Source organism: Columba livia, chromosome 2, assembly GCF_036013475.1.
Source record: "Columba livia isolate bColLiv1 breed racing homer chromosome 2, bColLiv1.pat.W.v2, whole genome shotgun sequence".
Lineage (NCBI taxonomy): Eukaryota > Metazoa > Chordata > Aves > Columbiformes > Columbidae > Columba > Columba livia.
In genome coordinates this window covers 149,844,156-149,871,696 of record NC_088603.1, presented here as the reverse complement: position 1 = coordinate 149,871,696, position 27,541 = coordinate 149,844,156, and the positions used below count along the sequence as shown (strand labels likewise).

The window sequence follows — 27,541 nt, the reverse complement described above, 5'->3', positions numbered from 1 at the left end:
TGTTTTGTTTGGTTTTTTTTTAAGAGAAACTTAGGACAAATTAAAAGGCAACCCTTTTGTTTCCAGGCTAGAAAAGAGATTTTCCAGATCCACACACGAGACTGGACCCCTAAGCCATTGGACGCGTTTCTTGAAGAGCTAGCCGAAAAATGTGTTGGTAAGTTTGAAAACAAAGCGAGTTAACTGCTTGTGACTGAGCCCTGAGGAATCTGAGCCTGTACCAGGCGGTACCTGAGCCCCTGTGCCTTGTCGCAGTGCGAGGCGGTGAGGCAGCTGGCACGCCTTGGGAAAAGCAAACAACAAGTTAGTTGCTTCTTTTCTTTTAACTTTCTTTCTGTGTCTCAGAACACTGACTGGAGTTTGGGCGTCTTCCTCAGGAGCAAGGTTTTGATGAGGAGGCTGCTTCCTAAGTGCAGGATATCAGGCTGTGAGCCACATAACAGAATTTCTCTGCAGTGCAGTAACTCTTAAGTTCTCTCTTAACCTGTTTCTTTTTGGCTGCATACAAAGTCTTTCAGCGTTGCACTTTGGAAACCTTGGCCTTGACTTCTGTGTTGCCTGAGACTGACGTAACATTTGTTTCTTGTTTTGTTTATTAGGATACTGTGGTGCTGACATTAAATCCTTGTGCACTGAAGCTGCCCTCTGTGCTTTGCGCCGCCGCTATCCTCAGATATACAAAAGCAGAGAGAAACTGCTGTTAGATATCGATTCTATTAAAATAACAGCACAAGATTTTGTTACGGCTATGCAGAAGACTGTTCCAGCTTCACAGAGGGCTGTGGCTTCACCTGGGCGAGCACTATCACCTATTTCAAAGCCGCTGCTTGAAAACACACTAGCAAGAATTTTACAAGCCTTGCAGAGAGTATTTCCCCAGGCAGAGCTTGCACTAAAGAACGACCAACAGCAAGGTACAATAATTGCATCCACTTCTTTAAAATTCTGCCAAAGCAAAAACTTCTGATTTGTGCAATTGACACAACGCTTCTGAACCGTAATGACAATAGAGTTTTATAATATGCATGTGCACACCTTTATTTCAGGAATATGGTGCATAGATTTTATTCTGGATTCTAAACTGCTAGATGGGAGCTGTGAATGACTCGCAAGATGCAGTAGAGAACTATGCGTTCTCTACTAGAGCACCCTGTTTCTGACCGAAGCGAACGTATTTATCATTTGTAGAGATGGATCTAAGGTTTAATGTATGAGGCACTTCTTTCAAAACAAATGTTTAAAGGGGGCAGAAAGGCATTTTTCCATGAATGCTTCTAATTCCTGTCTGAAGAATGTCAGGACCATAATACAAGTTGTTCAAGCAAAATACTGTTTTAACTATCATGATTTTTAACCAGTCTTAACTTAAATGTTTGTGGGTCCCACTGTACACCTGCAGGTGAGATCTGAATGTTTTTGTAGTGTATACTTTGGGGCTTGGCTTCCATAGCATACGTGAGCTCAGGCTCCTGACTGCATCAGGATTAGTCTGTCAGCTGGTGAGAGCAAATAAATTGATAAACTCATTCCACGCCTGGTTAATGGAGAACTGTGGTTAGCTGTTACGCTAATCCCTTGAGAATATGCTATCAATATTACTCCCAGTAGAGCTGGGAGATGTATTTGCATTGGTAAAACAGAGGCAGAAATCCAACAACAAAATAAAACCAGAGAGGTCAGGAGATTGGTAATTGCATCCCCTCTCCGTTGTCCGCCTTCCATTATCTCGTTCTTTGGTGATCTTTGAGGAGCCTTATTTAGAAGATGAGTTGGTCTCTACATTCTGACTCACTAGTCCCAGACTTAATTCCAGTGGGGGAACCTGCTCCAGGAAGAAGCGGCCTTGTTGGCTTTTTCAGGTGTCTGGGAACTACAGAAGTTGTTCCCAATCATCTTGCTTCTAAGGTACGAAAACTCCTGAGTTTTCACTGACAGATCAATACACGTTATGCAGATCATGTGACTTAGGACAGCTCTGTGGAGACTTGTGTGATCTCCTTAGGTCTGGGGTAGGATGAATTCTTCAGAAAAGAGCATTCAGCACATGCCCTCAAATCACAGATGAAGAAATACAAGACGTTTGTAGCACTGATTTAGAAGCTGTGTTAGTGCGAGAGCGAGACGTGGGCTATTCAAGAACGTTAACAAACCTCTCTCGTCTTTCAGACAGTTCAAATAATATTTTAAGAAATTATGCGATTGACAGTGATGAGGAATCGCCATCAATCTTTGAAGAAAAGTCAACGCATAAAACGCCTGGTAGACAAAAGGAAAAATTCCTCAATTTTAGCAGGTAAATGTTTGTCCCATTTATGTATATATATATAGTGTGTATATATATATATATATATATATGTATATATTTGAAGCCTGTAAAGCAAGATTACTAGGAAATTAATATACAGTTCAAAGATGAACCGATTAGAATGACTGAATACAACAGATAGAAATCTTTTATGTATTTAGTGTACTGCTGTAATTTAGCCAACCCAATTGTGTACTTCTTCAGAGCTCATGGGTTTCAGTGCCCTATTATTTGGGGTTTTTTATAGAAATGTTGTTCTGTTCTTCCCTTCCCCCTATGTCCAGTAACTATGGCAAATTTTAAGCTGAAGTTGACAAGATGTAGAGATCTCACAGTTACTTAAACTCCAGACCTACTGAAGATTGGTGTGTACAGGCAGTGAAGAGCTCCAGACTGGTGTGTGCCGACAGAGAGTTGTTATTCCCCCCCAGATCAGGTTGCTGACCAGTTGTCGGGTGTGTGTTCAGCTGGACAGTCCCCGGTGTGATTTAAGAGCTCTTCCTTAACACAGCCAAACAAATAGCAAACGTGCTGGGGACTGGCAGGTTTTCTCAGGGGAGTTATGGTACAAGTTTGTGAGAAAATGGGCCTTGACAGTCTTCCCCATCACAGACCACCTTATCGTTTGCTGGAATATGGAGAATATTTAGAAAACCGGAAGTATAAGAAAATCTTTAACATTTGTGTGCCTGTTCATCACTGTTTCTAAACTTATTTTCTTCTTACTGTTCTAGAAATGCTTATTACCAGCCAACATCTTGCAGGCCACGGTTTTTACTAGTCGGAGAACCAGGATATGGGCAAGCTTCTCATTTGGCACCTGCCGTAATACATGCCCTGGAAAAGTTTCCAGTTTATACACTAGACTTAGCTGTTTTGTTTGTTAGCGTCACAACACCAGAAGAAACATGCGCACAGGTATGGTTTTTCCTGTTTTTAATCTCATAGCACTCATGAACTGTATATAAACTAGTAAAGTAAGCAAAATTCATTGTTACTGGAGGTGGCCTGGTTTGAATGCGCTGTTTTGTTTACTGCTGTCTGAAAATCCACTTTTCTTCTAGATTGAATGATACTGAATAAGGATGTTGTACATGGCCATATTTCCCATTCAGATTTAGCGGTGAGGATGTTGCTGGCAGTTTGCGAAGCTGGGAGGTGCTGCTAATAAGCCCCTTTTTATGGCAAGAAATCCTGCATCTCAGTGGGATCCAGGAAGTTGTTTTCATTGCACCTTAAGACTGTGCTCCCAGCAGGTGGCTCTGCACCAGCCTGACTGCATGTCATGCACTTTTTGTAGCCTTCGTTTTTATTATATTTGTAGGGCAGTCAAGCTTTTGGGGAACAGATGTGTTTCTTTTCCTACATATAGAGCTTCTACTGCTGCAGTATATGCAGTAAAAGCATTAAAATTCATGGAACATTTACAGTTGTACACTGATATGTTTTTCTTAACTAGGAAAATAAAATACAAGCAGATTTAGTGTTATTTTCCTTTTTACTTTTAGGCAGGAAATCCATTTTGTTTGGCATCACTGTTTTAAAATATTTTGACCTTTAGTAGCAGCATTTGAGTACTGTACACGTAAGGACAGACACATTACGTGACTGGATACTCATGTGTCACATAAGAGGAACAATTCCTTTTTTTGTTATGTGATGGTTGCATCTACAGTCATATAGCTACCACGTCTAGTCACTGCCTGGATAGACCACGTGCACTCCGCACTTTGGGACACAAACTCCCTGTGGCCGCTTAGGGCTTAAAGTGGCCTATAGGAAGGGTGGGGACAGATTTTTTAGCAGGGCCTGTAGCAACAGGACAAGGGGTGATGGTTTTAAACTAAAAGAGGGGAGATTCAGGTTAGACATGAGGAAGAGATTTTTTACAATGACGGTGGTGAAACACTGTCCCAGGTTGCCCAGAGAGGTGGTAGATACCCCATCCCTGGAGACATCCCAGGCCAGGCTGGACGGGGCTCTGAGCAACCTGATCTGGGTGAAGATGTCCCTGCTCATTGCAGGGGGGTTGGAGTAGATGACCTGCGAAGGTCCCTTCCAACACAAACTATTCGATGAATATTGATAACCTGAAGGGGTGCATGGAGAAATTTGTTGTGTGAAAGGGCTCTTGCCACTTCCTTCATGCAGTAGATGCATCTCCTGTGATTGAGGCTCCATCTGTAGGCAATGGCTTGTGGTCTTCCAAAGCCCGTAATCTGGTCTGATGGATCCTGCAGTAGTGATTGAGCTATGCTGGCAGGGTGAAGACTGATCACTTTTTATAGAAACTACTTGAAATTATTAATTGGAACCAGGCTTCTCCTACAGTGTCAGCCCTCATTTTGTCACATAGGTCTTTGTTCAGGCTGTGCTGCGGACTGACTTGGATACGTGCCCGCTCTGAACTGAAACTGGTGTAGTCGCAGTCGCGTAGCCATTGCCCTGGACTAGCGCAACTTGCTGAAGCGTTAGTCTTGTCTTTTCAGGCCACACCACCACACCAGCTGAGTGGTGAGGCTCTTCTTGAGCTGTCTTACACCTAAGGAGTTTTGAAATCAGGCAGAGATTCAGGTCTGTTTCTTTCTGTGTAGCAATGTGTGTTTGCGTCAAAGTGAAGATCTTCCCTTATCCTTAAGGAGTTGTTCTTTTGTTGGTTCATTATGATGTTTTGGCTTACGTACGCCTATTTTGTAAGATAGTTTGACTGATACGTAGTTATTTATCAGCCTGTTCTACATGGTTTAGTTTTGTTATTCAAACTTCAATTTTACCAGTTGATGCAAGAAGCTCAAAGAACAGCACCGAGTATCATTTATATCCCACATATCCATTTGTGGTGGGAGGCTGTTGGACCTACATTGAAAGCTACTTTTACAACACTACTGCAGAACATTCCACCGTTTACTCCAGTGTTGCTGCTTGCGACATCTGATGTTTGTCACACAGATCTCCCAAAAGAGGTATTTCTGTCAATACTTTTTTATTCACTTTCTTGTTAATTTCTAAATCCTTTAAGAATTGTAGTACTGTGCAATGTTAAGGAAATTCATTCTGTTATTAATCAGGCACCCTAACCAGGTCTCTTAAAATTTGCTTAGACAAAACAATGCTGAAAGCGTTTTTCTAAAGTGTGTTGTGAGTCAAGTGATTCACTTGGACTCACCTTTTTCCCCTTCTCACACACCGATGCGCATTAGACAGATGTATAAATTTACTTCAGGCAATAATGCCAGTGACTTCGAGACGGTGAGGTATGTACTTAGTCAAGAATACACGGTGCTACAAGTGTAAATGAGAGCAAGATATTTCTACTGAAAACATTTTCACTGAAAAGGGAAAGATATTTTTACTTTTAAAAGTACAGTGGTTGCACTATTAATGAAGGAATGTAAATTGAAATTCTTTAATAAAAAGTTCAATTTCTTCATCTAGGTTAAAGGTTTACAAATTAGAAAGCTAGGTTCTAACTTCAGTTTAATTAACTTGGAAATCCATTTTTAGTTGTCTTCCTTAACAAAATTCAGTAGGAATAGATGCTTAGCTTTCTAGACATCCGAGAGTGTGCACTGAAGGAAGGTGTTCAAAACATCAATATGCTGCTTTAATTATTTTGTCTCAGTTACTGGAGGGGTGGGAGGAAAGAGTTACTCAGATGTGTTTATCATCGCTGCTTTGAAAGGGTACGACTTTCTGTGGAAGTTTTTATACTGTTACTAAATTCCTTCTAAAATAAGTATTTAAATTCCTTCTTTGCCTTTTGGTAGTAGAGATTGAAAAATGGAGTAAAACTTGGTAGGATGCAACTTCAGACACTGCATTTAAATTAAATTTAAAATATATATATATATATATATATATATGTATATATTTATGAAATAAAAAACAAAGCCGGCTCACCAAAAAGTCGCACTTGTCTCCTGAACCCTGCCTGTTCCCTTTATATAACAGCTGCCATAGAGATGCAAACTAACAGACAGCAAAGCGGGTAAATACAAAGTAAGTAGTCCTGGATGTGGTGAATGTCACCACTTTATCAGTGCATCTTATGGTCCCTCATTGAGCTTTAACTCTAGGGGTGCCCCTTAGAAGAAGGTATTTGGGTTTGTCATTTTAACCTATGAAAATCTAAGGTTTTGAGGCCAAGAAGATAACTTTTCACGGTTTGTCTTATCCAGATGATTATTTAGTTTAATTAGAATGGTACTCATCTTTTGGAATAGAATATGAATTTGTGCGGCCTTATATCTGACAGATCTTTTCTCCTCGTGCTTTAGATAAAAGAATTGTTTATTAATGATGATGAAGTTTTCCAACTCCAGTTGCCTGGTAGAGAAGAAAGAAGAATGTTTTTTGAGGACTTAATTTTAAATCAAGCTGCTAAACCTCCTGCAATAAAAGACAACGCAGGTGAGGATGTTCTACATATAAAACTTTGCTAACTGTAAGTTAATAGCTATACAGGATTTGCTTTGGTGGCAGTTTTCTATCAATATTTTTTTATATGCTTGTATTTGAGTATCATGAATTGACTACAAGTTTCTGATCAATTTAAGCTTGGCAGACATTGGAAGTGCTGCCTGTAGCACCGCCGCCTAAGCCTCGACAGCTGACAGAGGAAGAAGTAAGAAAGCTGGAGGAGCAGGAGGAGAATACGTTGCGTGAACTCAGGATTTTCTTAAGGGATGTGACTCATAGACTTGCTGTTGACAAACGTTTCAGAGCATTTACAAAGCCTGTTGACCCAGAGGAGGTAAATTAGTGTTGATCTGTAATACCACTTTATCTGTGTGAATTCATAATTTCTCTGTGTTTGTATTTCTCAGTGTTTGTGTGCTCCTTATGGGAAGATTTATCTTTGTTTTTTTGACCATACTCTGATTTTTCGAGAAGCAGGAAGTGAATTTTGCTTTTGGTTTTGCTGACTCCTTGAGGTTCTCAAATGTCTGTTATTTGAGTATTCACTGAAGCCCGGGTTCCTTCTAAAACGTCTTTAGAATATTTCAGTTGGAAGGGACCTACAATGGTCATCCAGTCCAACTGCCGGTGAGACCAAATGCCAACAGTTTGCTCATCAAAAGGCTTTGGTACATAAGGCATCCCACAGCACTGAAAAGCAGAAAGACCACCTTCTTTATAGTTACAAACAGTATCTATAGGAGTGTTTTAATAAAGCCTAAAGCTCTTTAATTGACTGTCGGTAGTTTCTGTCAGAACAAGAGTAGAAGCAGCAGTTTTAAAAATAAATATTAAGATTCTCTTCTCTATTTCATCTGGGTCTCCGCAGTATGAGATCAACCGTAAGGGCTCTGTGGTTTCTTCTTCCTGCTGTACACTTCTTATGTCTCTCTTTCTCATTTAACTTACTCAATAAGTCTAACCTTAAGTTAGACTGTATACTTAGTCAGCTGCAGTTTTAATATAGCTTTGTGTTCCAGCAAAGTCCTCTTCCCCTAAGCATCTACTGAGCTTTTCCCTTTACTGCTGTTTTCTAAGATGTGAATAATCTAAACATAAATGTCCTCATCTAAAGGAGTCATTAGGCTCCTCTTTGTGGTGCGAGTAAAGAAATCAGCACCTCTGGGTCCGCTTTATCTCACACTGAAGTAGAAGCCTAGGACAGATACCTCAACGGTGCAATTCCTGCAGCCTTTTTCTTGCCACCAACGCCTAAGAGAATCCCGGGTGAGTTTACTAAGGAAAGTTTCTTCGCTGTGATTTTCTGAAGCGAAGTGAAATGAATCCCACTCTGCCTGTTCCATCCCTGCCCCACACACACCTCTGACCTCCCTGCTGCTGCTTTTCCCTCTTCTGGTCTGTCTCTTCAAAGCCGGTTGAAATGGCCCTTCAATTTTCAAGCAACTAACTGGTTAATTTCCTCATCTTTGGATGTGTCATAAATATTGGGATTTGTAAGAGGTCTTATTTGACTTAATTGAAGTAATTAATTTTGGTATATACTGTGTTAAATCTCTTAGCACGTACATTTCATTTGTAGGTACCCGATTATGACACAGTTATTAAACATCCCATGGACCTGTCGACAGTTCTCTCCAAGATTGACTCGCACCAGTACCTAACTGCAGGAGATTTTCTAAAAGACATCGATCTAATCTGTAACAACGCTTTAGAGTACAACCCAGATAAAGATCCTGGAGGTGAGGATGTGTTTTTATCCCTAATTTTGAAAAAATTAAATGTATAAATTGGTAAATGTCATCTGTGGAGAGTAGACTCAGGATTACATCATTTTAAACATCCACAGAGACTATTTCTTGCCAGGTTGTAAATGTTGTAGCGTTAAACTACTTGAGCATGAAATTGCGACAGAAGTGTTAATCAGTAGCTAGTGCTTTTGCTTTAAAAATTAACTTTTATGTTGTTATGCTGAACATATGCACCGATACAATCTTTCAGAAGCTACCTTAAAAAGAGCTAAGTCTAAGTGATCAAAATAAAGGATTTCATGGGCTGATAGAAAAGACTCAGTTCTGACTGTATAATTTCAGATCGTCTGATTAGGCACAGAGCTTGCATGTTGAGAGACACTGCATACGCCACAGTGAGGGAAGAAATGGATGAAGATTTTGAACAATGCTGCGAAGAAATTCAAGAATCTCGCAAGAAAAGAGGTATGTTTTGGGACACTAAGGCTTTAAGACTTGTCTCAGTATTTCTAACCAACAATGCAAGAAATTATTCTTTACTATCTGTTTTTCATTGCAAGGTTGTAGCTCTTCAAAGTATGCTCCGTCTTACTACCATGTAATGCCAAAGGAGAACTCTGTTCCTGCGTGTAAGAAAACAGAGCCAAAGTGTAACGAAAAGGTGAAGGTGCCAGCAGTGCCTGTGGATTGCAGTACACCCCGCTTGAACGGCAAGTTGCATTTTATTTACACTTTCTTGGAGAAGGTGCTGAAGTCACTGATACCTTCTCTGCGCTTGTGACATAACAGGTTTCTGGGATGTGTGGTTCTTAGTGCCAGAGGAATTACACTTTTTAAAGTTGCTTCAAAATGTGAGATAAATCCAGGGTCATTCTTTCAATATGGTTATGAAATCCAAGTACAGCGGTTGGTTTAGATTGTAAGACACTGCTCTTGACAGTCCGACTGACATTTAATGGCTCCTAAATTGCTGCTTCTTGAAGTAAAAAATGTTGTACGTGGCAGTTTCTGAGTCCTCAACTAGGTTTTAGTTATATGAAGCAGTATTTTTCTCCTCTTTGCCTTCAAATGCTAAAATCTCTGCCACCTCTTACTGTGTTTTCCTATTGAAGGGGGAAAGCTAAAAAAACCAGGGGAGTGATAATAATAGATATGTAAAGGAAATACCATTATTTCCTCACTTTTCCTGTGAAAAGGTGATGAAAGAAGAAAGGGACCTGGGTCTCTTTGAGCTACAGTGCATGGCATGGTATGAAGTTTCCTGCTCTCACTGGCATGACTGGGAGTTTTGCCGTTGACTTTACCCAACGCTTTGTGCGGTACTCCATGGATACACAGAATGGTGGGGTTTTCCGGAAGGCAAAACCACAAAGTTTGTTTTAAACAAGGTTAACTGCATCAGAAAGCATATGAGGTGTGGTTTTGGACAATTCTTTCTCCAGTAAACACTCCCTTAAAATTGAATTAGAATTTTCTGCTCATAAAATGATGGGTTTGTGGTTGAAATTCTGTAGCTAAACCCCAAATCTTATCTAATTGACCTCATTAACTTGCAAGTCTTTCTGTAGACATATGTAGGGAAACAGACAGTGGTACTTGAGCTCCTTTGATCATTTTCCTTGTAAGTCAGGAAGACGAGGATGGTGGATTTTGAAGGAATACCTGTTTTGGTAATGTTTTAGATTACTTTTTTGGTATCTCTTTGTAGAACCATCAAAAAGAAAACGCAGAAGGAACAAAGTCTCTTCAATTATTGCAACAAAGAGGAGGAATTTTCAGTTCAATAAGGAGAATAAAGTTCCGGAAGACGAAAATGAAGTAGATAGTGAAGAAGACTGTACGGAAAAACGCATTTCTAACATGGATCGCACTGAAGATGAGTCCACACAGGATTCTTCTATGGAAGACAATGAAAACATACCTCAAGAACGACAGAAAAATGGGAATGTAACTAAACATGGGACAGAAAATGAAAGAGAGAGGGTTTTCCTTGTGTCTAAATCTGCTTCTGGAAAGAAGAGTGTCATACTTCCTGAACATTCAGACCTGAGAACGCGGAGTGAAATGCCGGATTGTCAAATAATACAAAGTTCTGAAGACGAAGATTCAAATGGTAAGCGAAAGGTCAAACAGATCATTTAGTGCTTTTTCCTTCCGTGCAGTACTGTAATGCAGTACTGTAATGGCAATATATTTTTTTCCTGTTTTTACTCTGCCTTTTTCTCTAGGAATTTTTTGTATGTGTCTGAGTTTGTAATTTTTATGGAGTAGTGACTTTTGCCAGAAAAAAGTAAAAGTCAGGCATTTCTCACTGGAGAAAGGGTAACAGGTCTGTGACTGCAGGGAGAGACTGTATTCCAGGTACAGGATACTTCACTGAGACCGTATTCCAGAGAAACAGAAATCTTGACTTAAGAAATTGTGTCATTCCAGATTCGTGGGTACACTGCATGGCTCAGACGAGACGTTCCTGGGTAGAAGAGCAACGGGCGATAGGTGTTGAGAAAGTAGTGGATATTCTCAGCCAGCAAGTGAATGTGGATCACTATGAGCTCAAAGTAAGTCTGATTGCAGTTTTGCTAATACTGAAGTAGGACATTTTCTTGCTACGTGTACAGTTGTAAATTAATCATTTGTTAGACAATGCCAATTAAAAGAATTGATGGGCGGGATAAACAGCTTGTGAAATAACTCAACCTGCAGTGGACTGTGACTGTGTGTCCACACCTGGTGTAGACTGCTGTTCTGCTTTGGGTGAACTGAATTGTAGGAGAGTGGGTTCTCTTCCAAATTTTTAATTTACGAGGACTTGTTGAATTGGAACATGGCCCACTGACAACCTGCTAGGACTCTTGGTTATTAATGTCTTAACCATTTTTATGATGGATTTGGGGATTTTGTTTTGGTTTGGGTTTTGCATGTTTTCATTTATTAGAAACCTGAAAAGGACCTTTATTTCTAGGAGCGATGACTATAAACCTGAAGTTAGCAAGCTGACATAAAGCTCATCATGCATTAAATACTCATACCTACTTCTCTGAAATTATTTCAAAATCCAGTGTTAGAATTTTGCATTTATACAGTTAACAGTGTTTATCAGGGTTTTCCAGTCCCTTGTTGCTGTCCTAGGCTACAGTTGGGGAAAGGTTAAAAATGGGCTCAGCTGCAGGAGGTAAAAGAGGTTCCTTTGCATGAATTGGAGAGGGTAGAACAAGGACCCAATCTTGAGGGGATATTGCAGTGAGGAGAATTAGGAAAGTTGTTAGGTTGCAGTCCTGGAAGTTGGCCAGTGCTGAGGAACGCTGCTCTTTACCTGCCTTGATGAGAAAAAGAGTACTGAGAGGATGTTTCCCCCTGTGTGGGGAGAATGTGACCAGATAGGAATCCCCCTGGGTGATGGGGTCGTCAACACAATTTCGGTCACATTTTTAAGCTGTGACTTAAAGTGTAGAGGTGAAACTTAACTTTTTAAAGCTGACTTCCTAAGGAAGTAGATTCCAGAGGGTTTTGCTGTTCATGTCTGCCTGTGTCTGTAGAGAAGCCACATGGGTTTTTTATAGAGTCAGGGTGCTAATAGCATGTGCTCAAAAGTTATTGCCCACTGGATAAATGGAACAGTAGAGCCCTTATCTATGTTTCAGCTATAAGGAGAGCTACAGTCATTAAACGTGTCTTTTAGAAAACTTGTTTCATTAACACGGCTGTTGTTGGGACTAGCTGCTCATACAAGGGAGCCTCTTTGCAACTCACCTGCAGTGAATAAGCTCGGTGAACCTCCAAAATATTAGCTGCTTGGTTTTGTTTGGGTCTGGTTTTTATGTGCTTGGTCACAGGCCTAGAACTTTATGAACATACAGAAGAACACGCAGTCATCCGTGTGGCAGCAACTAGAAACAGTTTCACAGGGGATGTTGACCATACACCTCTGTCACATCCCACATTTTCTGTTGGCCGCAGCTGAAAGCACGCCGCGTGGGTTTTGTGTGACTTATCTGCATGTTGTATAGAGTGGCATTGAGGGGAATACTCAAATTTGGTGCTCGCTGATCGGAGGGAGGCACACTTTGATGACAGGCAGTTGTAAGGCAGTAATATTTGCATTGGGTTGCCTGCTCTCCTAAGCTACACCTTCACAGCCTCACACAACACAGAGAACAGTGACAGCAGTGGACGGTGGTGCTGCCACTAGCTTGTTACCGATGCCATCCCAGAGATTATCACATTGACATCTTTGGTAACAAACGCCTGTGAGAGACGGGCAATCTGCTACAGGCAGAGTCACTCTGCTAGTTTATCCACTCCTCAGTTTAAAGGTAGGAGCCCACTGATGTGACTTTGCTTGTTGATCTGCTTCAGCCACTCGAGCAGCGTGTGCTGCCAGCAGAGTTGCAGGAACAGAGCACGTTCAGCTAATGGGTAAAGGTGAGCACCTGAGGATGGCTCTGTTTGCAGCTGGCACCTACAAGATCTATAGCCGCTTCCCGAGATCCGTTTTACGGTGCCCGGCATCGCAGCAACAGTTCCTCTAATGCAATGGAACAGTGGCTTTGCTGTGGCAGCTGCTCTGTGACAAAGTGGATGGTGTCATTCCCTGCTGTTCTGGAAGCAGCTGATTCACAATTATGATAGTTGATGTGATAGATTGATTAGTAATAAAATACAGCCTGAAATTTAAGCCTTCCTTTTCTCTGAAGTACAAAAAATTAACTCATTTTCTCCAGTTAAATCTTGTGAGATAGTTAATCTGTTCTCTGAAGTGTCACTCATATTTTATTTAAGAAAGTAAGATGTCACTTGTGTTGTGTTGGTATTGTTTAGCTTCTGAAAACATAAAGAGCCTATTCAAAGGATCTTGTGCTATTCTAAACTTGTAGTTTCCATTTTTTTTCTTCAGCAACTGTTGCATTTTGTCACTACGATGACTAAGAAATTGAATATATTTAACCTGGAAAAGCTGTATGCTATTCTTTGTCAGTGTATTTACAAACATCGGGAAGATTATGATAAAACTGAATTAGTGAAGGTAAGTTTTTTTTTGTTTTATAGCATTTTCTATCACTGTTATGCATGTATGTTACACATGTGTAAGTGTGCGCTCTGGACATCGTGCTTATTTAGCATTATCTTTACTGCTTAGTTGCCTGTGTTACAAGGCTTTTTCATTTCAGTCTGGAAGACATTTCTCCATGTTGCAAAACCATTGTTGTATCTGGCATAATTGTTGGCAGTTTCAGCAGGAAAAGGCTTGAACTTGCAGACAATGGTCCACCCACACAGCCCTCTCCAAGCAGTTAACCTCAGCCTGTCAATAGTCCTTCTCCAGAACCATTTTTGGGCCTGGGGGGCTGTGACAGGAGAGCGCTTCTCTCAGTCTATCGCTTCCTGTTTCTCCCCTCACAGGCAGTCAGACATGGCAATACTTAGTACACTAGGCATTCCGTTCTTGAGAAGAACTTACTTGAAACAGAACAAGAGGTTGAGACTTTATTCTCTCTCTTTTTAATCAGCATGGCTCAAGCATCTTTAATTTGACATATGGGGAGCTTCCTGCCTAAGCCAGTTTAGTGAGGCAAATGATCTGTTCTCTTCCTATAAGAGAGGATTTCCGAGTTATCAGAACTCAGCTGAAATCTTCCAGAGACACCCATGGTCCCAGTCAGCCATTGCAAGTATTAAGTCGACTTAGATAGTCAGTTGGATAGTCAGTTTTCAAAATCCTTGAATCCATTTCTCTTTGAGATGCTTGTGCCTGAGAATAGATACAGTTCTTTATGCTACTCAGTCTGCCTTAAAAAAGAGGAAGCGTCTTCTCTTCAGCCCTGCTCATCTCGACCTCTTCTTCCACATCTAAGGAAGAGTTAGAACAGACGCACCGTTCTGATTGTGCAACAGCGAGGATTATTTGGATGCAGGGAGGCCATTCCTGAAAAATACGCCCTTCTCTCATCTCCTGTTTTGCCATGAGAAGGGATTGATTTATGTTATCTCAGGGCTTGTGAGCTTTTAACAAAAAAACATATCTCCTGTGTATGACTGCAAGTCAGTGAGGAACAAGCTCTGCTATATGAAGATATAGAGTTTAAGAAGTAACTAGCGTGCAGAAAATAACATTTCCAGCTTTTAGTTGTGGCTTTTCAGGAACTGTCTCTTCCATCTAATTGTGGAAACCACTGTACATAAGGATCCATAGTCTCTTCATAAAACAGATCCATGCAGTGGATGGGTAAGGATGTGTTTGAAGCTGGTGCGCGGTGGTAGCACATGTATTTGCTAAATCTTACTAACAATTGTATGTATGTACAGATTATTTATTCTTTTTATGAAGAAGCTTTTATTCATGCTGACTGCTGGTTTGTCTTTTTGTATTATTAGGAAATGAAGAAAGAAATTTCAGCCTTCAGTTATGCTCATTGTACTTGACTTCTTTGCAATGTTTTTTTTGCCTTATGGTGTCTGTGCATAATTCAATAAAGATTACTTCTACATATATATTTATACGTGTATGAAAAAATAGATCTTAAAATTTATTAAGAAAGCTCAAAGTCCTTTAACTGCTTTTGTTTGATGTTTTTGTCCTATATATATTTTTATGTGAGATACTGCTGTGAGGGTATTAATAAAAAATGAATCACCTTTTCTTGGGGGTTTTGTCTACTTTTTTAATCACACAATAATTTTGATCTTTAGCAGCCTTACACTTAAAAAGCAGCATGAGTCTTAGGACTTTAAAATAAGAACCGTATGGGAGCAGCTTACCCTGCTCTTGGTGTATTAGTTAAATGGCAAAGGCAAGCACAGGAGGAAGAAAACTCATATTGAAAATTTAATAAAGGAATTAATGTCATTTTTCCTTAACTTGATTGTCACTTTGGCTGCTGTCACTTTCATTGGGACTATGGGGTGGTTTGCTGACTGTGTTCCCCAAAATGACTGAAAAACTGCCCCAGGGTGACAGTGTGGAAATGACGAACCAGGAACATCCTGGGGACAAAACTTTTCTCCTCAAAGCTCTGATCAAACTCCTTCCTGTCACTGGTCTTGGCAGGACACTGCACCTACACGCTTTTCAATTATCTTTGATTGTGTAAATTTTGGTTTTTCGTGACCAACTGTTAATGGTTCCACAAGCCATTTCTTTATTTTTCTTTCTCTGGGCAACAACCATATTTTAGTTTCTGAACCAAAATGGCAAACAGTGATGAAAGAAACAGTATGTAGAAAGGCAAGGTTTTGGGGAAGTATGCAGCTGGAGTTCAAGCTAAATCTTGACTAAAATATCTAGGTATGTTACTAAAGGGAGAGGTCCCCTTCTCCAAGTTCTTTAACTAAAAAAAAGAGGAGCGGTGTGGGTTTTTTTCCTCAGAGACGTTAGTTTTGTGCCCACTGGCCCCTGGTTTGGGGCTCTGGCCCCGGCGGCGATGTCTCCCTCAGCTACAGCTCCGGGCGCCTGAGAGCTCGGGACAGAGCCCTTCCCGGGTGAGGGAACTTGGCGGGGCTGGACACCCGCTGTCCCCAAACCCGTCCGGGAGCGGGGCGGGCGGGTCCGGCGCGGAGCCCAAGTTTGCGGGCGGAGGTGCGGGCTGTGCGGGCGCCTCTGCCACCCGGGACCCCCGGCCTGCCGACCCCGTCCCTCCCGCGGCAGCGCGCCGGGGGCTCCTGGGCTGCGGCTCCCGGGCAGCCCCCCGCGGCCGGCCGCTGCCTCGGCGGGGTCGGGCCGCCCTCCGGCTGGTGTCCACCGCCTGACGGGCGGGGCGGTGGCGGAGCGGCTCCGCCCCCGCTCCCTGCCAGGGAGGCTGAGGCACCGGCCGCCGCTGCCCGGCCTCCCCGCGCACCCGCCCCGGGGCAGCGAGGCGCCGGGAGGATGCGAGTGGGTGCTGCGGGCGGCGGCGAGGCGAGGGCCCGGGCGGCCGGCGGCGTTGGGAGTTCCCGGCTCACCCGCCGCCCCCCCGCCCCAAAAGAAGTGCAGTAGTTTGTGAAACGCAAGATGGCGGCGCGGCGGTGAGCGCAGGCGGGCGGGCAGGCGGGAGGCGCGGGCTGAGAGGGCGAGGCGGAGCGGCGCCGTCAGGTAGGGGTCGCGTCTCCCACCGCCGCTGCCGCGGGCGGACCAGGGGGCTCTCGGCGCCGGGAGGCGGGCGGGCGGGCGAGCCCCCGGGGAGGCGTGCCCCCGCTTCCCTCCGGGGAACGGGCCAGGTGCTCTTCCGGCGGGGACCGGGCAGCGCCAGCGCGCTCGCCGCTCCGCGCCTCCCCGGGGCAAGGGCGGCTCCCGGCCGGCGGCGGCGGGCGGGCCGAGCCGGGCCCGGCGGGGGTGGGCGCGGTGGGCCGGCCGCGCCCCGCCCGCCTCCCTATTGTCTGGCGGCGGCGGGCGAGCGGCCGGCGCTGTCCCCGCGGCGGGGCCATCGCCTGAGGGCGGCGGGCTCCGGGCTGCCGGGGGAGCCGGGGCGGGGGGAGCGCCGGGGCGTAACTTGGTTGCGCTGCGTGCTGCCCGGTTCAACCCCTTCCAGCCCGAGGAGCATCCCCTCTGCCCGCTCCTCGCTCCTCCGCCCGGGGCCAGCGCTGGAGCCGCAGCCTGTGCGTGGCGGAGGAAATTTCGTCTGACTCGCCAGTCCCAGAGTCGAGAAGTTCAATCCCGCTGCGCCCGGAGGAGCGAGCGAGTTCCCGGCCGGTGTCACCGGGCTGCGCGCACCCACTGGCTGACAGACTGACAGACTCACTGACTGACAGACTCACTGACTGACAGACTCACTGACTGACAGACTCACTGACAGACAGACAGACTGACTGACTGACTGGCAGACAGACTGACGGCAGCCAACAAGCCATGAAGTTCTGGCTCCAGAGCCGTCTCGCATCCCGTGGCGTTGTGGAGCGGGGGCGAGCGCGGAGCAGCGCGGTGTATGTGCGGGCAGAGTTGGGGAAGGTGCCTGGCTCTCGTTTCTGGGGGTGTTGGGGCTTTGGGATGCGTTCTGACACCCGTCTCTCCCCTAGATCAGGATGTGCAGCACTGGAGATCAACACCGACTTCAATAAACCACGTAATGGAGGCAGTTCTGGATCTCTGAAAGGGCTCAGAGTATCTGCAACCCTGAACACTAGCTGGTAGGTACTTGTGCTTTATTTCTGAGCTGCTTGGACTTTCTGGTAGGTTAAATAGTTAATGGACGGATGGAGAAGTTTACTTTGTACAAACTGCCATGTGAAAGCTGAGATGTCTCTTGGTCTACAAGCTGCAATAGCTGCCACTTATTTTTAAAACAGAGATGTACAGATAGCATCTTGGACTTGTCAAAGTGCGTATATATTGTATAAATGTACAAATAAAAATGGATTTTGTTATTAAACTTCTTACATGAAAACAAATATTCTGTTAAACGTAGGAATGAGAGAGGAAGTTTAGAAGCTGTGTTGTTGGTTTTGACCAGCAGTCTGTTTCTTGTTTGGTTTTGCTCAGAAGAATCTGGTACACAAAAAAAGAAAGCTTGTGAGTGCTTAGAGAAACCTTGTTTAAAACAACCTGCATGATACAAGCTATAGGGCTGCCCTGAATTAGGACCTCTTTGGGTGAGCAGCATCATTTAGGAAACCCTTTTGTTACTGTCTTTAAACGTTGCCAGCAAGGCAGTCTGGTTCACTTGTGGTGTTAAATGAATTCCCCTGAGCCGATTACGGGTAGATGCCATGTTTTATAACTGAAATGATTTGCATTTAACTTCAGGCTAGTGGTTCTTGTATCTTTGCTAGACTGAAAAGCCCTCTGCTATCACATTTGGGTAATGCCTGTGTATGTTACGGTTCTCCCCAAACTTGTAGTTGTAAAACACAGCAGTCTGAGGTAGAGCTTTTCTTTGTGAGGCATACTTTTCTGCTCTTAGTGTTTCTTGTAACTCTTCTGCATTATTTCCACTCTTGCAACTCCCTTGATGACCTGTATGTGCTTTAGCTGGATCCAGTGTCCTGCTGTCTGGTCTTAATTGCTGCTATTTATCACGGTGGTGATGATTGGAATAGACAATATTTATCACTGTACCAAGATATCCTTGGAGACTTGGAGCTGTGTGTTGAACAGTTCTGCCTTTTGTGAATTTCTCAGTACTGTAGAATTTCTGTCAGATAATAAACTTTGTACTATTGTTAGTGTTTCTTTTGTTCCTATTTCCTATGTTCCTATGTATTGTTTCCTGTGTCTTTTGCTTCGCTGAGCAATCTATAGCATTTCACTTAAGCTTATTGGGATGCCTAATCTTTCCCCCTTTTTTTTCCCCATTTCTTTGTATGTTGTTTGAGGAACAGGTTTCCTTTTGGTTAGTGTTTTCATCTAATTATGATTAACATTGATGACCCTTTTGTCTGGATGTGACTTTAGAAGAATTTTATTTTAAAATGGTCATATATCTGTGAAGTCCAGTCAGATTCTTTCCTCAAGTTTGAGTTCAGGATTTCTTCCAGCTTTATGAAACAGGAACTTTTAAAGCACCAAGTAATATAAACAGCGTTTAATTCTGTTTGCACATCATAAACATAACCAAGGCACAATCACCTGTAGCTAAGCTATGGCTAATCTTTATTTCAGTGAGCACTTGCTCTTTACCTGTGAAGCTGAGGTCTAGTCAAGAATTCCACAGTGCCAAATTCAGTATATTTTTGTTTTCCAGTTTTTAGAAATCCCGAGCCTGTTGCAAAACTTACAGAATGATCTTTTCAGTGTCTTGTTTATTAAATTAAAGTCCTGTGTGATAACAGTTCTGGGGTCATGGCATGGGGGAAGGTTCTGAACATTTTTAGCTGAGTGCATGGACGCGCTGTTCTCTTCTGTGTATTAATGGTCAATATTTCCTCTCCTTGCGCTTTAGATGCAGGGTCACTGATCCATAAATATCCAAGATGGTTTGCCTCCGAGTTGTCAGTGACTTGTAAACAAGTGATGCGGTTTTCAGTATAGTACTGTTTCCCCTTTTTCTTCTGTTTACTTGCTATTTCCTGAATAGGCAGCAATATTGATCTTAGTGTTCTACTCATGTGTCTCCCCACTATGTGTCAGTAGCATCACCTTTGTTGAATATATACCCATAACAATACAATTTTCTGTTGTTATTACTTAAATTTATAATATTGTCAAATTAGGCATTAAAGCAGCTTCTTCCCTCAGGCTGTCAAAGGGTTGTGATACTTATGTCTTTGGCTTTATTATTATTATTAATATTAATTCTAATTTATTGTCCTTATGCCAATTCATCTTCTCTCCTTTTTTTTTCTTTTCTTTGACTTTTTGTGGCTAGTTCAGGACCTTCCCAAGTATTCAAACCACTTTGCTGCATAAACAGTTATTTCTTTTTCTGTGGAGGTGGAAGCCACCAAAAATGATACGTTTCCTTACCCTGTACCAGCCAGATGGCATTTCGTAATTCCGTGCCTTGCATCACTTTAACTGATGGTTCATTTCCAGTTCTGATGTCTTTCTGTCAAGGAGCTGGAAGGAACTTCAGAAGATCCACTCGAGTCTTTTTCATATTCTTCAGAGTTCAGTGAACTCTAATGTATTTCACAGAACAGTGTCTCTACAACCAGTGAATCCTTTCTAACCAGCTTTAGAAATCAGCCCAGATTAAACAAAAGTCTGCAGTTGATGCTTGTTGGAAGATTGGTACCGTTCTTTTATACTTAAGAGCTTTGGGATCATAGTAAATGCTAAAGTCCAGTAGAATTCAATGCAAGAGAGTATGATCTAAAGGGTCAGGAACTGGAATGTTTAGTGCATTTATTATACCATTAAAATTGTCAAAAGAGCAGTATCACGCTAAAGCACACAAGCAAGGAAAATCGCTGGCAACTAGAAGAAGAACAGATATGGCTTGATGGGAGGACCTTTAGGAAAATGGTAAAGAACTTTGAATATGCTACTTTTTGCAGTCCTTAAATGATGTCAAAGATGGCAAAGAATTTATTGCCACAAGCATCCTTTAGCAGCATGACCTGTCCTTGTGCCTGATGAGTCTAGGGGAGCTCAACATATCCAGCTTCCAAAGACAAGGCTTCAAATAGTGTTTGGAGCCATTTAACAAAGTGAGTTTGGTGGTTTAGGTTCACTCCATGCACCTTGGCCTTCCACAACAGCATTTTGCAACCCGCTGCTCACTTTCCTTACTCGCTGGTGTCACTAGGAGTTGAAGGAATTTCTAACACGCTGCCAGGGGACCCACCACTGAAAGTGGTCGCTCCAGCAAGCCTCGAAGGCTGGCAGTTTTGTTTCAACAGCGGGCAGGCAGAGCTGTGTAACGAGGCGTGCGTAACGCCAGCCCTCGCGCTTTGGCAAAGGCGGCATCCTTGGTGCTGCCAGCACCAAATTCACCCCACCAGGCATGAGGACAGAAATGAGGTTTTGAACTTTCTAATGGTAGAAGTCCCACGTGTTCAGCTCTCTGAATCTTCAAAGCATCTTGTGAGCCACATATATGGGATGGGAAATAGCTGTTAGCTTACAATGGATGCTGTGAATTAGGCAATCATTTTATGTAAGTTTAAGGCTCGAATTCCTGTTTATAGGTTGGGAGTGTGATTATTTTAACATTGTCTTACCTTACAAAGGTGCTAAAAACTTGTATAGTTTTGTATAATCTAAGGCAGTCTTGGTAGAGGTCTCTAAGCTTGGCTTTCTAAAAAAGTGACATGTATTAGCCTAACCAAAGCGTGGTACGTGGTTGCCTTTCTCTGTGTGTTATAATGGAAGACATACTTTGGATGTCAAAATGCTGGTGATTTTAAAACTCTCTTGTTGGCTCTGTGCATGGGTGTAAGGCTCTGGTTTGGTACTTAGGTCTAAATAAGATCTAGGAATGGTGTATGTCCTAAAAAGAGTAAAGGGGACATAATGGGGAAGGAGTCAGGAGAGAACATTTATTGGTGCCTGGGCTGTAGAAGACTGGTGGTTAAACCTTGCTTACAGCTGTGTACTTCTTCAGAAAGTCCAGATTCCTAGTTAATCTTTAGAATTCCTCTAAAGCAGAAAACTACTGCCTTTTAATGCCTATCAGGAGTAGTTAGGCACTTGGCAGCAGTAGCCAAGTGAGCGAGATGAAGCAAACGTGAAAACTCGGGGGTTTCTGTTCCGCAGTGGGACTCTCAGCAAGATGAAAGACATATGTAGCTTTGGTGGAATTCTTGGAGCATTCACCACTGCACAACGTCCAGCCTTGTTTGCAGCGGCGAATACTTATGGCTCTCTGACCTCCAGACGTCTCCGTGGGGATCTGGACTGACAAAAGGTTCACCACACCTGGACCATTATGTGAGTCCAAGTTTTTTGTGCATGGATCAGTTTGAGGAATCGGTGCCTGTGTAAGATCCCTGCTGGCATTGTAGGTATCTGGTTAAATATGATGCAAACCCACATGCCTTTACTCCTTGCATCTTACGAGTGTTGTTCAAATTTGACTTCTTAATACATTTTACTTAAATTTGTTTGTGTGAGTAGGGAACTGTTTTTTTTTTATTTTGCTACAAGAAATCATTCAAGATGGAAGGAGATGTTTACAACTTTGGATGTTTTATCTTACAGTCCACAAATACTCATAAAATCTAATTATTGACAAATAGTGTTCCTCCAGGGGCCTTGTTAATATCAGCTGTTTGTTGTTTCTTTTGCAAAAAGGGCAGAAGAGGTGAGAAAAAAAAATAATATTGAAGTAAAGTAAGTTTGCTCTTCCCACATATTGTAAAGAAAGTCACATGCGCACATCCTTACAGATATATATTTATTAATTATTGCGTATAATTTTCAGAGAGGGAGAAATTTTACATTACTGAATACACTGAGGTTTTACTTCAGAATCCTTTGTTTTTCAAGCTTTCCAGTATATTAGTGGAGCACCAGTGGAGCACCTCCCTTATGAAGAAAGGCTGAGGGAGCTGGGTCTCTTTAGTTTGGAGGAGACTAAGGGGGGACCTCATTAATGTTTATAAATATATAAAGGGTGAGTGCCATGAGGATGGAGCCAGGCTCTTCTCAGTGGCAAACAATGATAGGAAAAGGGGTAATGGGATCAAGCTGGAACACAAGAGGTTCCGCTTAAATTTGAGAAGAAACTTCTTCTCAGTGAGGGTGACAGACACTGGAACAGGCTGCCCAGGGGGGTTGTGGAGTCTCCTTCTCTGGAGACATTCAAAACCCACCTGGACATGTTCCTGTGTGACCTCACCTGGGCGTTCCTGCTCCAGCAGGGGGATTGGACTAGATGATCTTTTGAGGTCCCTTCCAATCCCAAACATACTGTGATACTGTGATACTGTGTAGTATTTGTGTGTATGATGAGAGTACAGACACCGGACCCTGTGCTCATGCACACTTGCTGAGGAAGAGCGAGCGATACTTTTACTGCAGTTTAGGCCAGATTCATGTGGGCATGAGCTGGTTCTTAAGGGTGGAATTGGCAGGTATGTGCTCCTTTATATGAGTCAATACCCTATTTCTTGATGTAATCCTCATGAAGTTACTATCTGTAAACTACTGAACAGGAGCGTCTTCCCTACCAGGCAGCGTTTAAGTCCAGATGCTGCGGAGAGCTGACTGGAGAGACGGGCCGAGGGCTGGGACTGGGGATTGCTCTGCACCAGAGCAGCTTCTCTGCACTACTCTGAGTGGAAAGATTCAGTCATTTCCACCCAAAGCAATGAAATAAGCAGCTCAGTCAGCCATTTCATCTTGAGATACCCCGCCCTCCAGAAGAAATATTAAAAAGAAAATGTAGGGTTTGGCCCGTGCATATTCCAGTAATTTCCACTGATTAAGTTGATGCTTGTAATTGGGATCTAGACAGGCAGTGTTTTGCAAAATTTTTTTAATTTCAGTAGAGGAAGTTACAAGATTAATGTAGTCCCTTTGATATTTTATTTAACCCAATAACTGCTTGGGAAGGAAAGAGTCTGTTTAGTTTACCTTTGTCCTAGATTCAGTTTTAATATCTAATGTTTAAATGAAGGGGGGGTTGATCTTTATTCTTAATGATTCATGCTGCCTCAAAGCACAGTGGTTTCTAGTTGTGTGCTGCCTTTCCCACTGGGGGATGCAAACAAAAGAACAATAATTTCAGACTCCTCCTTCAGTTTCCAAGAGAACCTTAGCTGCTCAGGGATAGCTTTGAATTTTAAAAGCATTTTTCTTCCAAATTATGTATTGATTGCACACAAAATAGCAGTGCTGTAATATGCAATTTAAAACAAATGCATGATGGTGCTCATTTGCTTTTAATGCTGCTTTTTCCAGCAGAAAAACAAAAAGTGGATTCTGTTCCCATAAACCCGTCTTGCAAAATCCTTACAAACATTTATTAGTCTAGACACAAAATATTCTCACCCGGCATCAGTTTGACGATGGCAAAAAAAAAAAAAGAGAGAAAAAAAAATAAAGGGCGAGTTAATATTCTACTTGGCTGTCAAAAAAGAAAAGGAAAAAAACAAACCAAACTTGCCCCAGGCTAGTGAACCAGTAACATTGTGCTGGGGTTGCCTACAACAACAGATGCATCTTACTCCCATGGGGTTTCCAGGCCTGCCTGTTCTCTTAGGCTAAACTTGGACAGTCTCGTACACATTCTCTTCGAGCACCACACCCCAGTCGTACCCTGGGCTCTTTTAATTTGGGTGATTTAATAATGACACGTGTTCGTCTTGCCTCTCCTTACCAATCTTTGTATTTCCTTCTCTCTCCCCAGATCTCATTTAACTAATGCATTAATTCAAAAACAATCCTAATATATGGGAAGGGAAATAATTGATAGAAATCAAAAGGGTTAATCATAATAATCACAGTTTGAATCTGTATATAGGGAAGCTTGGTTTAAATGATTTATCTTGATTTGTATTTGTGCTTTTGATAACTTTCATAAATGGCAAATGATTCCCATTGTTTGGTATTGTGGTAGTTTTCAGAGTTTTGTTTTGTAGAGAGATAAATTATATAGCTGAGTAGTTATTTTCTCAGTCCTTTAGATCAACGTACACTCACTTGGAGTATTACTTTTTACTTTTTGTCATTTTCTTAGAAAATAGTGAATTATGCATGTCTTGTTTTTCAGACAATGGTTAGTTCCTGTTATTCCCAGTTTATGTCAAACTGCATTCGATTGGAAGTTAAAATTTAATTTAAAATTCCCCTAAACAGCATAACATGTCTGTATTATTAACTAAACTACTATAAATGTAGAATATCTAAGAATACCTTTATTCAAGCATGACTATTCTTTTTTAAACCTATGGATTTGTGAGACAAAATATTACACATTTTTATACTTACTAGATTAAATTTATTCTTCCTGAGATGGTGTATCCATGTCTGTTGAGATTGTAGACCTGGCAGAGCTCATGCTCAAACCTGAATTGGAGAACTTACATAGAAAACAACCTGCCCTGCTTTTTCAACTTCTGTTATTGAGAAAACAATTCATGTCTTCACTCAGAGCAGATGCCTACAGAGTGAAGGTCTGTCTATAAGGTTCATCATCGACTGCCGCTAATTCAGTGTTTTCACTAAGAATTTCTAACTTAGTTCACTAAGGCAACTTGCTGCCAAAAAGAAAAATAATTATATGAACTAAAGCTGTCCATTTGAATGCTGGTTTTGTTTTTTAGTCAGTGCTTTTTATTTATTGATAAAAACTTACCAGTTTGCAGTTAGAACTACTTGAGACAGTCATCGGTGCTCTTAGTGAGAGTGACTGGTTGTAGTTGGTAGATTATACAGGTGTTACTAGGTGTTACTCATATGAGGAAATGTGTTCACTGTGTTCTTGGAACATTAATGCAGATCAACAAAGGGTTTCTCACTAAAACTGATTTTGATTTTCCTACTCTAAATGAGGTTTAAACATAATATTGATTCTTCTATTCCCTCCCGACTCTGATGCTGTTCTGTTTTGTGCTGTGTATTTCTTTCTTGGCTTATCTGTTGCTTCTTAAATGTGGTTTTATGAACACATACAGTATTTTTAAATAAAATTCTATTGCCCATTCTCATTTAAATCAGTGAGACTATGATTTTGACCCTAGGATATTTATACAGCTTTAAACTGCATACATATTTCAAAAAGGAACTAATCCAACTTTTTAAATTATGTTTAATGCCTGGGTAACAGCGGAGCAGGGAACCAGTCTGGTGGAACACTTGATGGTTCTTCCTGGGTTACGTTGCTGCTGCACTGAAGGCCTTGGTTTAGGTGAGCCGGGAGCGGTGTGACAGCGTCAGGCCATTGCTGGGCTCCGAATCCAGCAGTGCTTGTGAAGTAGAACATGTTAAACACGATCACTGCAAACCCACTGTGCCACGGGCTGAGATGCTTGTTCTGGTCTGATGACTCTTTAAGACCCTTCATTACTCTGTGGTAACTTGAGTACACAGTCATCTCTCCGACTCCTGTAGGTGGACTGTACTTTGAGATTCAGCTTTTTATTCCTATGTTATACTTGGAAGGCTCTGTAGTCCCCTATCTTTTACCTTTTTTGTCACGGGGCTGATTGGCAGCAAACAGTGTTTATCCACTCTGAATGCATGAGGCAGGGGGGTGAGAAAGGGGGATCAGTCTTTGTCACACACAGAATAAGACATTATCTCCCACAGAAATCAGCGGGAGCATCTAAGTAGTGGAGTACAGTGCTCAGCAGGGGGGTGCAGTCAGGTCACTGTTGCAAATAAAAATGCTTTGCTTTTTGCAAAGGTTAACTTGGTATATAGTGGTATTTTATGAGATAGCTGAGACCAGCAGAGAGTGTTTATGCAGGCAGCTTGGGCCGCCCCCCTTCCTTTTAGTTATAACCTGAAATATCCCCAAATCCTGGGGAGAAATATTAGACGAGAAGGGACTTCTGGAAATCATCTAGTCCAGCCTTCTGGTCAGCAAAGTTAACTGGGAAGATAGAGAGGGTTGTTTGGTGTCCTACCAAGTTTTGAGAACTTCCAAAGATGGAAATTCTTTCAAAGTTCCCGGCAGATCTCCACAACCTTTCTAGACAGCTGGTCACAGCTCCTCGCCAGCGCTGAGATGCTGTTACTCTACCATCACCATGCCCCTGAAGTTATGTTCATCTGTAGCAGACCAAGAGTAAGGTGATGCAGTGAGAGGCAGGTAAACCTGAGCTATAATAACTTGACAGCCCCACCTTGGTCCTGACAGTGATTTAGTGGGAAGACTTGCACTTAATGGCAGTAACCAAGTGCCCTGAATATGGAGAGGGAAACTTAAGTGTTGTATTTGTGTTGTGAAAGTGCTGCTGCATGATCAGCATTATCAGAGGATAACATCCTGAAGCGCTTCGGTAACATCAGCTGTGCTTGCAGGCATGAACATGACCTTTTCCTGCATCTCTCTGGCATGTAGGGACTGTCAGTAGGGACTAGGTGCATTCTTGGTTTTGTCTGTCCTTAATTTATGTGATTCAGCTTACAATTGTCAAGCTGTTACGTGACACTAAAAGCATTCTGGAGCCACATTTAAAAAACAAAAAAGTTTTAAAATATCAGCTCCAAAGTCACATTTTTTACTTCCTAAGTGGAGAAGCAAATCATGTGGCAAAGAAAATAAGGGGCTTTTTATGCACTCTGTGCTATTTGACCTTCTCACAAAGTGGCAGCAGACCTGAGAGGCTGGAGGAGGCTTTAAGGAGGGGATGGGATGGGATGGGATGGGATGGGATGGGATGGGATGGGATGGGATGGGATGGGATGGGATGGGATGGGATGGGATGGGAAGCAGGTGTGTCCAGGGCATGCAGAGGAGGTTCTGAGGAAGCACAAGTGAGCAGAAGCCCACGGTAGCCTAAGTGGCAGGGGAGGCTCTAAAGTGTATTTGCAGCCTTGATAATGCTCTAATGTCAGGCCATGCAATAGAACTGTAATGTTATTTTTTTCTTTCAAAGTGACACTCCAAGTTGATGCTTTTTCCTCCTTCATAAAACACTGGCTTATACGAACACTGGGTTTATACATTTATTTCAAGTATTTTGGGATCCTTTACAAGTTACTTAAATTATACGTCTGAATCCTGGTGTGTGCAAGTCTGCGTGTACATGTGGAGCATGCAGCAATGTG

The 27,541-nt window shown here is 42.4% G+C and overlaps 2 protein-coding genes across 13 annotated transcripts in view; both read left to right on the top strand.

The window, feature by feature from the left end:
* Nucleotides 1-15,108, top strand: part of ATAD2 (ATPase family AAA domain containing 2) — a 33,787-nt gene extending 18,679 nt beyond the window's left edge. Inside the window, exons 15-28 of the mRNA XM_021294236.2 lie at nucleotides 67-157; nucleotides 600-914; nucleotides 2,167-2,293; nucleotides 3,040-3,223; nucleotides 5,083-5,268; nucleotides 6,583-6,715; nucleotides 6,862-7,058; nucleotides 8,304-8,463; nucleotides 8,815-8,937; nucleotides 9,033-9,182; nucleotides 10,181-10,585; nucleotides 10,906-11,030; nucleotides 13,367-13,495; nucleotides 14,845-15,108. Of these exons, the coding sequence (XP_021149911.2) occupies nucleotides 67-157; nucleotides 600-914; nucleotides 2,167-2,293; nucleotides 3,040-3,223; nucleotides 5,083-5,268; nucleotides 6,583-6,715; nucleotides 6,862-7,058; nucleotides 8,304-8,463; nucleotides 8,815-8,937; nucleotides 9,033-9,182; nucleotides 10,181-10,585; nucleotides 10,906-11,030; nucleotides 13,367-13,495; nucleotides 14,845-14,892 (2,373 nt within the window). The 3' untranslated portion in view covers nucleotides 14,893-15,108. The remainder of the gene's footprint in view (nucleotides 1-66; nucleotides 158-599; nucleotides 915-2,166; nucleotides 2,294-3,039; nucleotides 3,224-5,082; nucleotides 5,269-6,582; nucleotides 6,716-6,861; nucleotides 7,059-8,303; nucleotides 8,464-8,814; nucleotides 8,938-9,032; nucleotides 9,183-10,180; nucleotides 10,586-10,905; nucleotides 11,031-13,366; nucleotides 13,496-14,844) is intronic.
* Nucleotides 15,109-16,222: 1,114 nt separating this feature from the next.
* Nucleotides 16,223-27,541, top strand: part of ZHX1 (zinc fingers and homeoboxes 1) — a 37,662-nt gene continuing 26,343 nt past the window's right edge. For 7 of the 12 annotated variants that reach the window (XR_010470784.1, XR_010470782.1, XR_010470783.1 and 4 more), the window contains exons 1-2: nucleotides 16,223-16,537; nucleotides 17,458-17,568. The gene's annotated coding sequence lies outside the window, so the exon portion shown is untranslated. Of the gene's footprint in view, nucleotides 16,538-16,678; nucleotides 17,365-17,457; nucleotides 17,569-21,577; nucleotides 21,752-27,541 lie in introns of those variants that run through there. The other 5 variants (XM_065054356.1, XM_065054352.1, XM_065054355.1 and 2 more) reach the window with 5 other exon arrangements.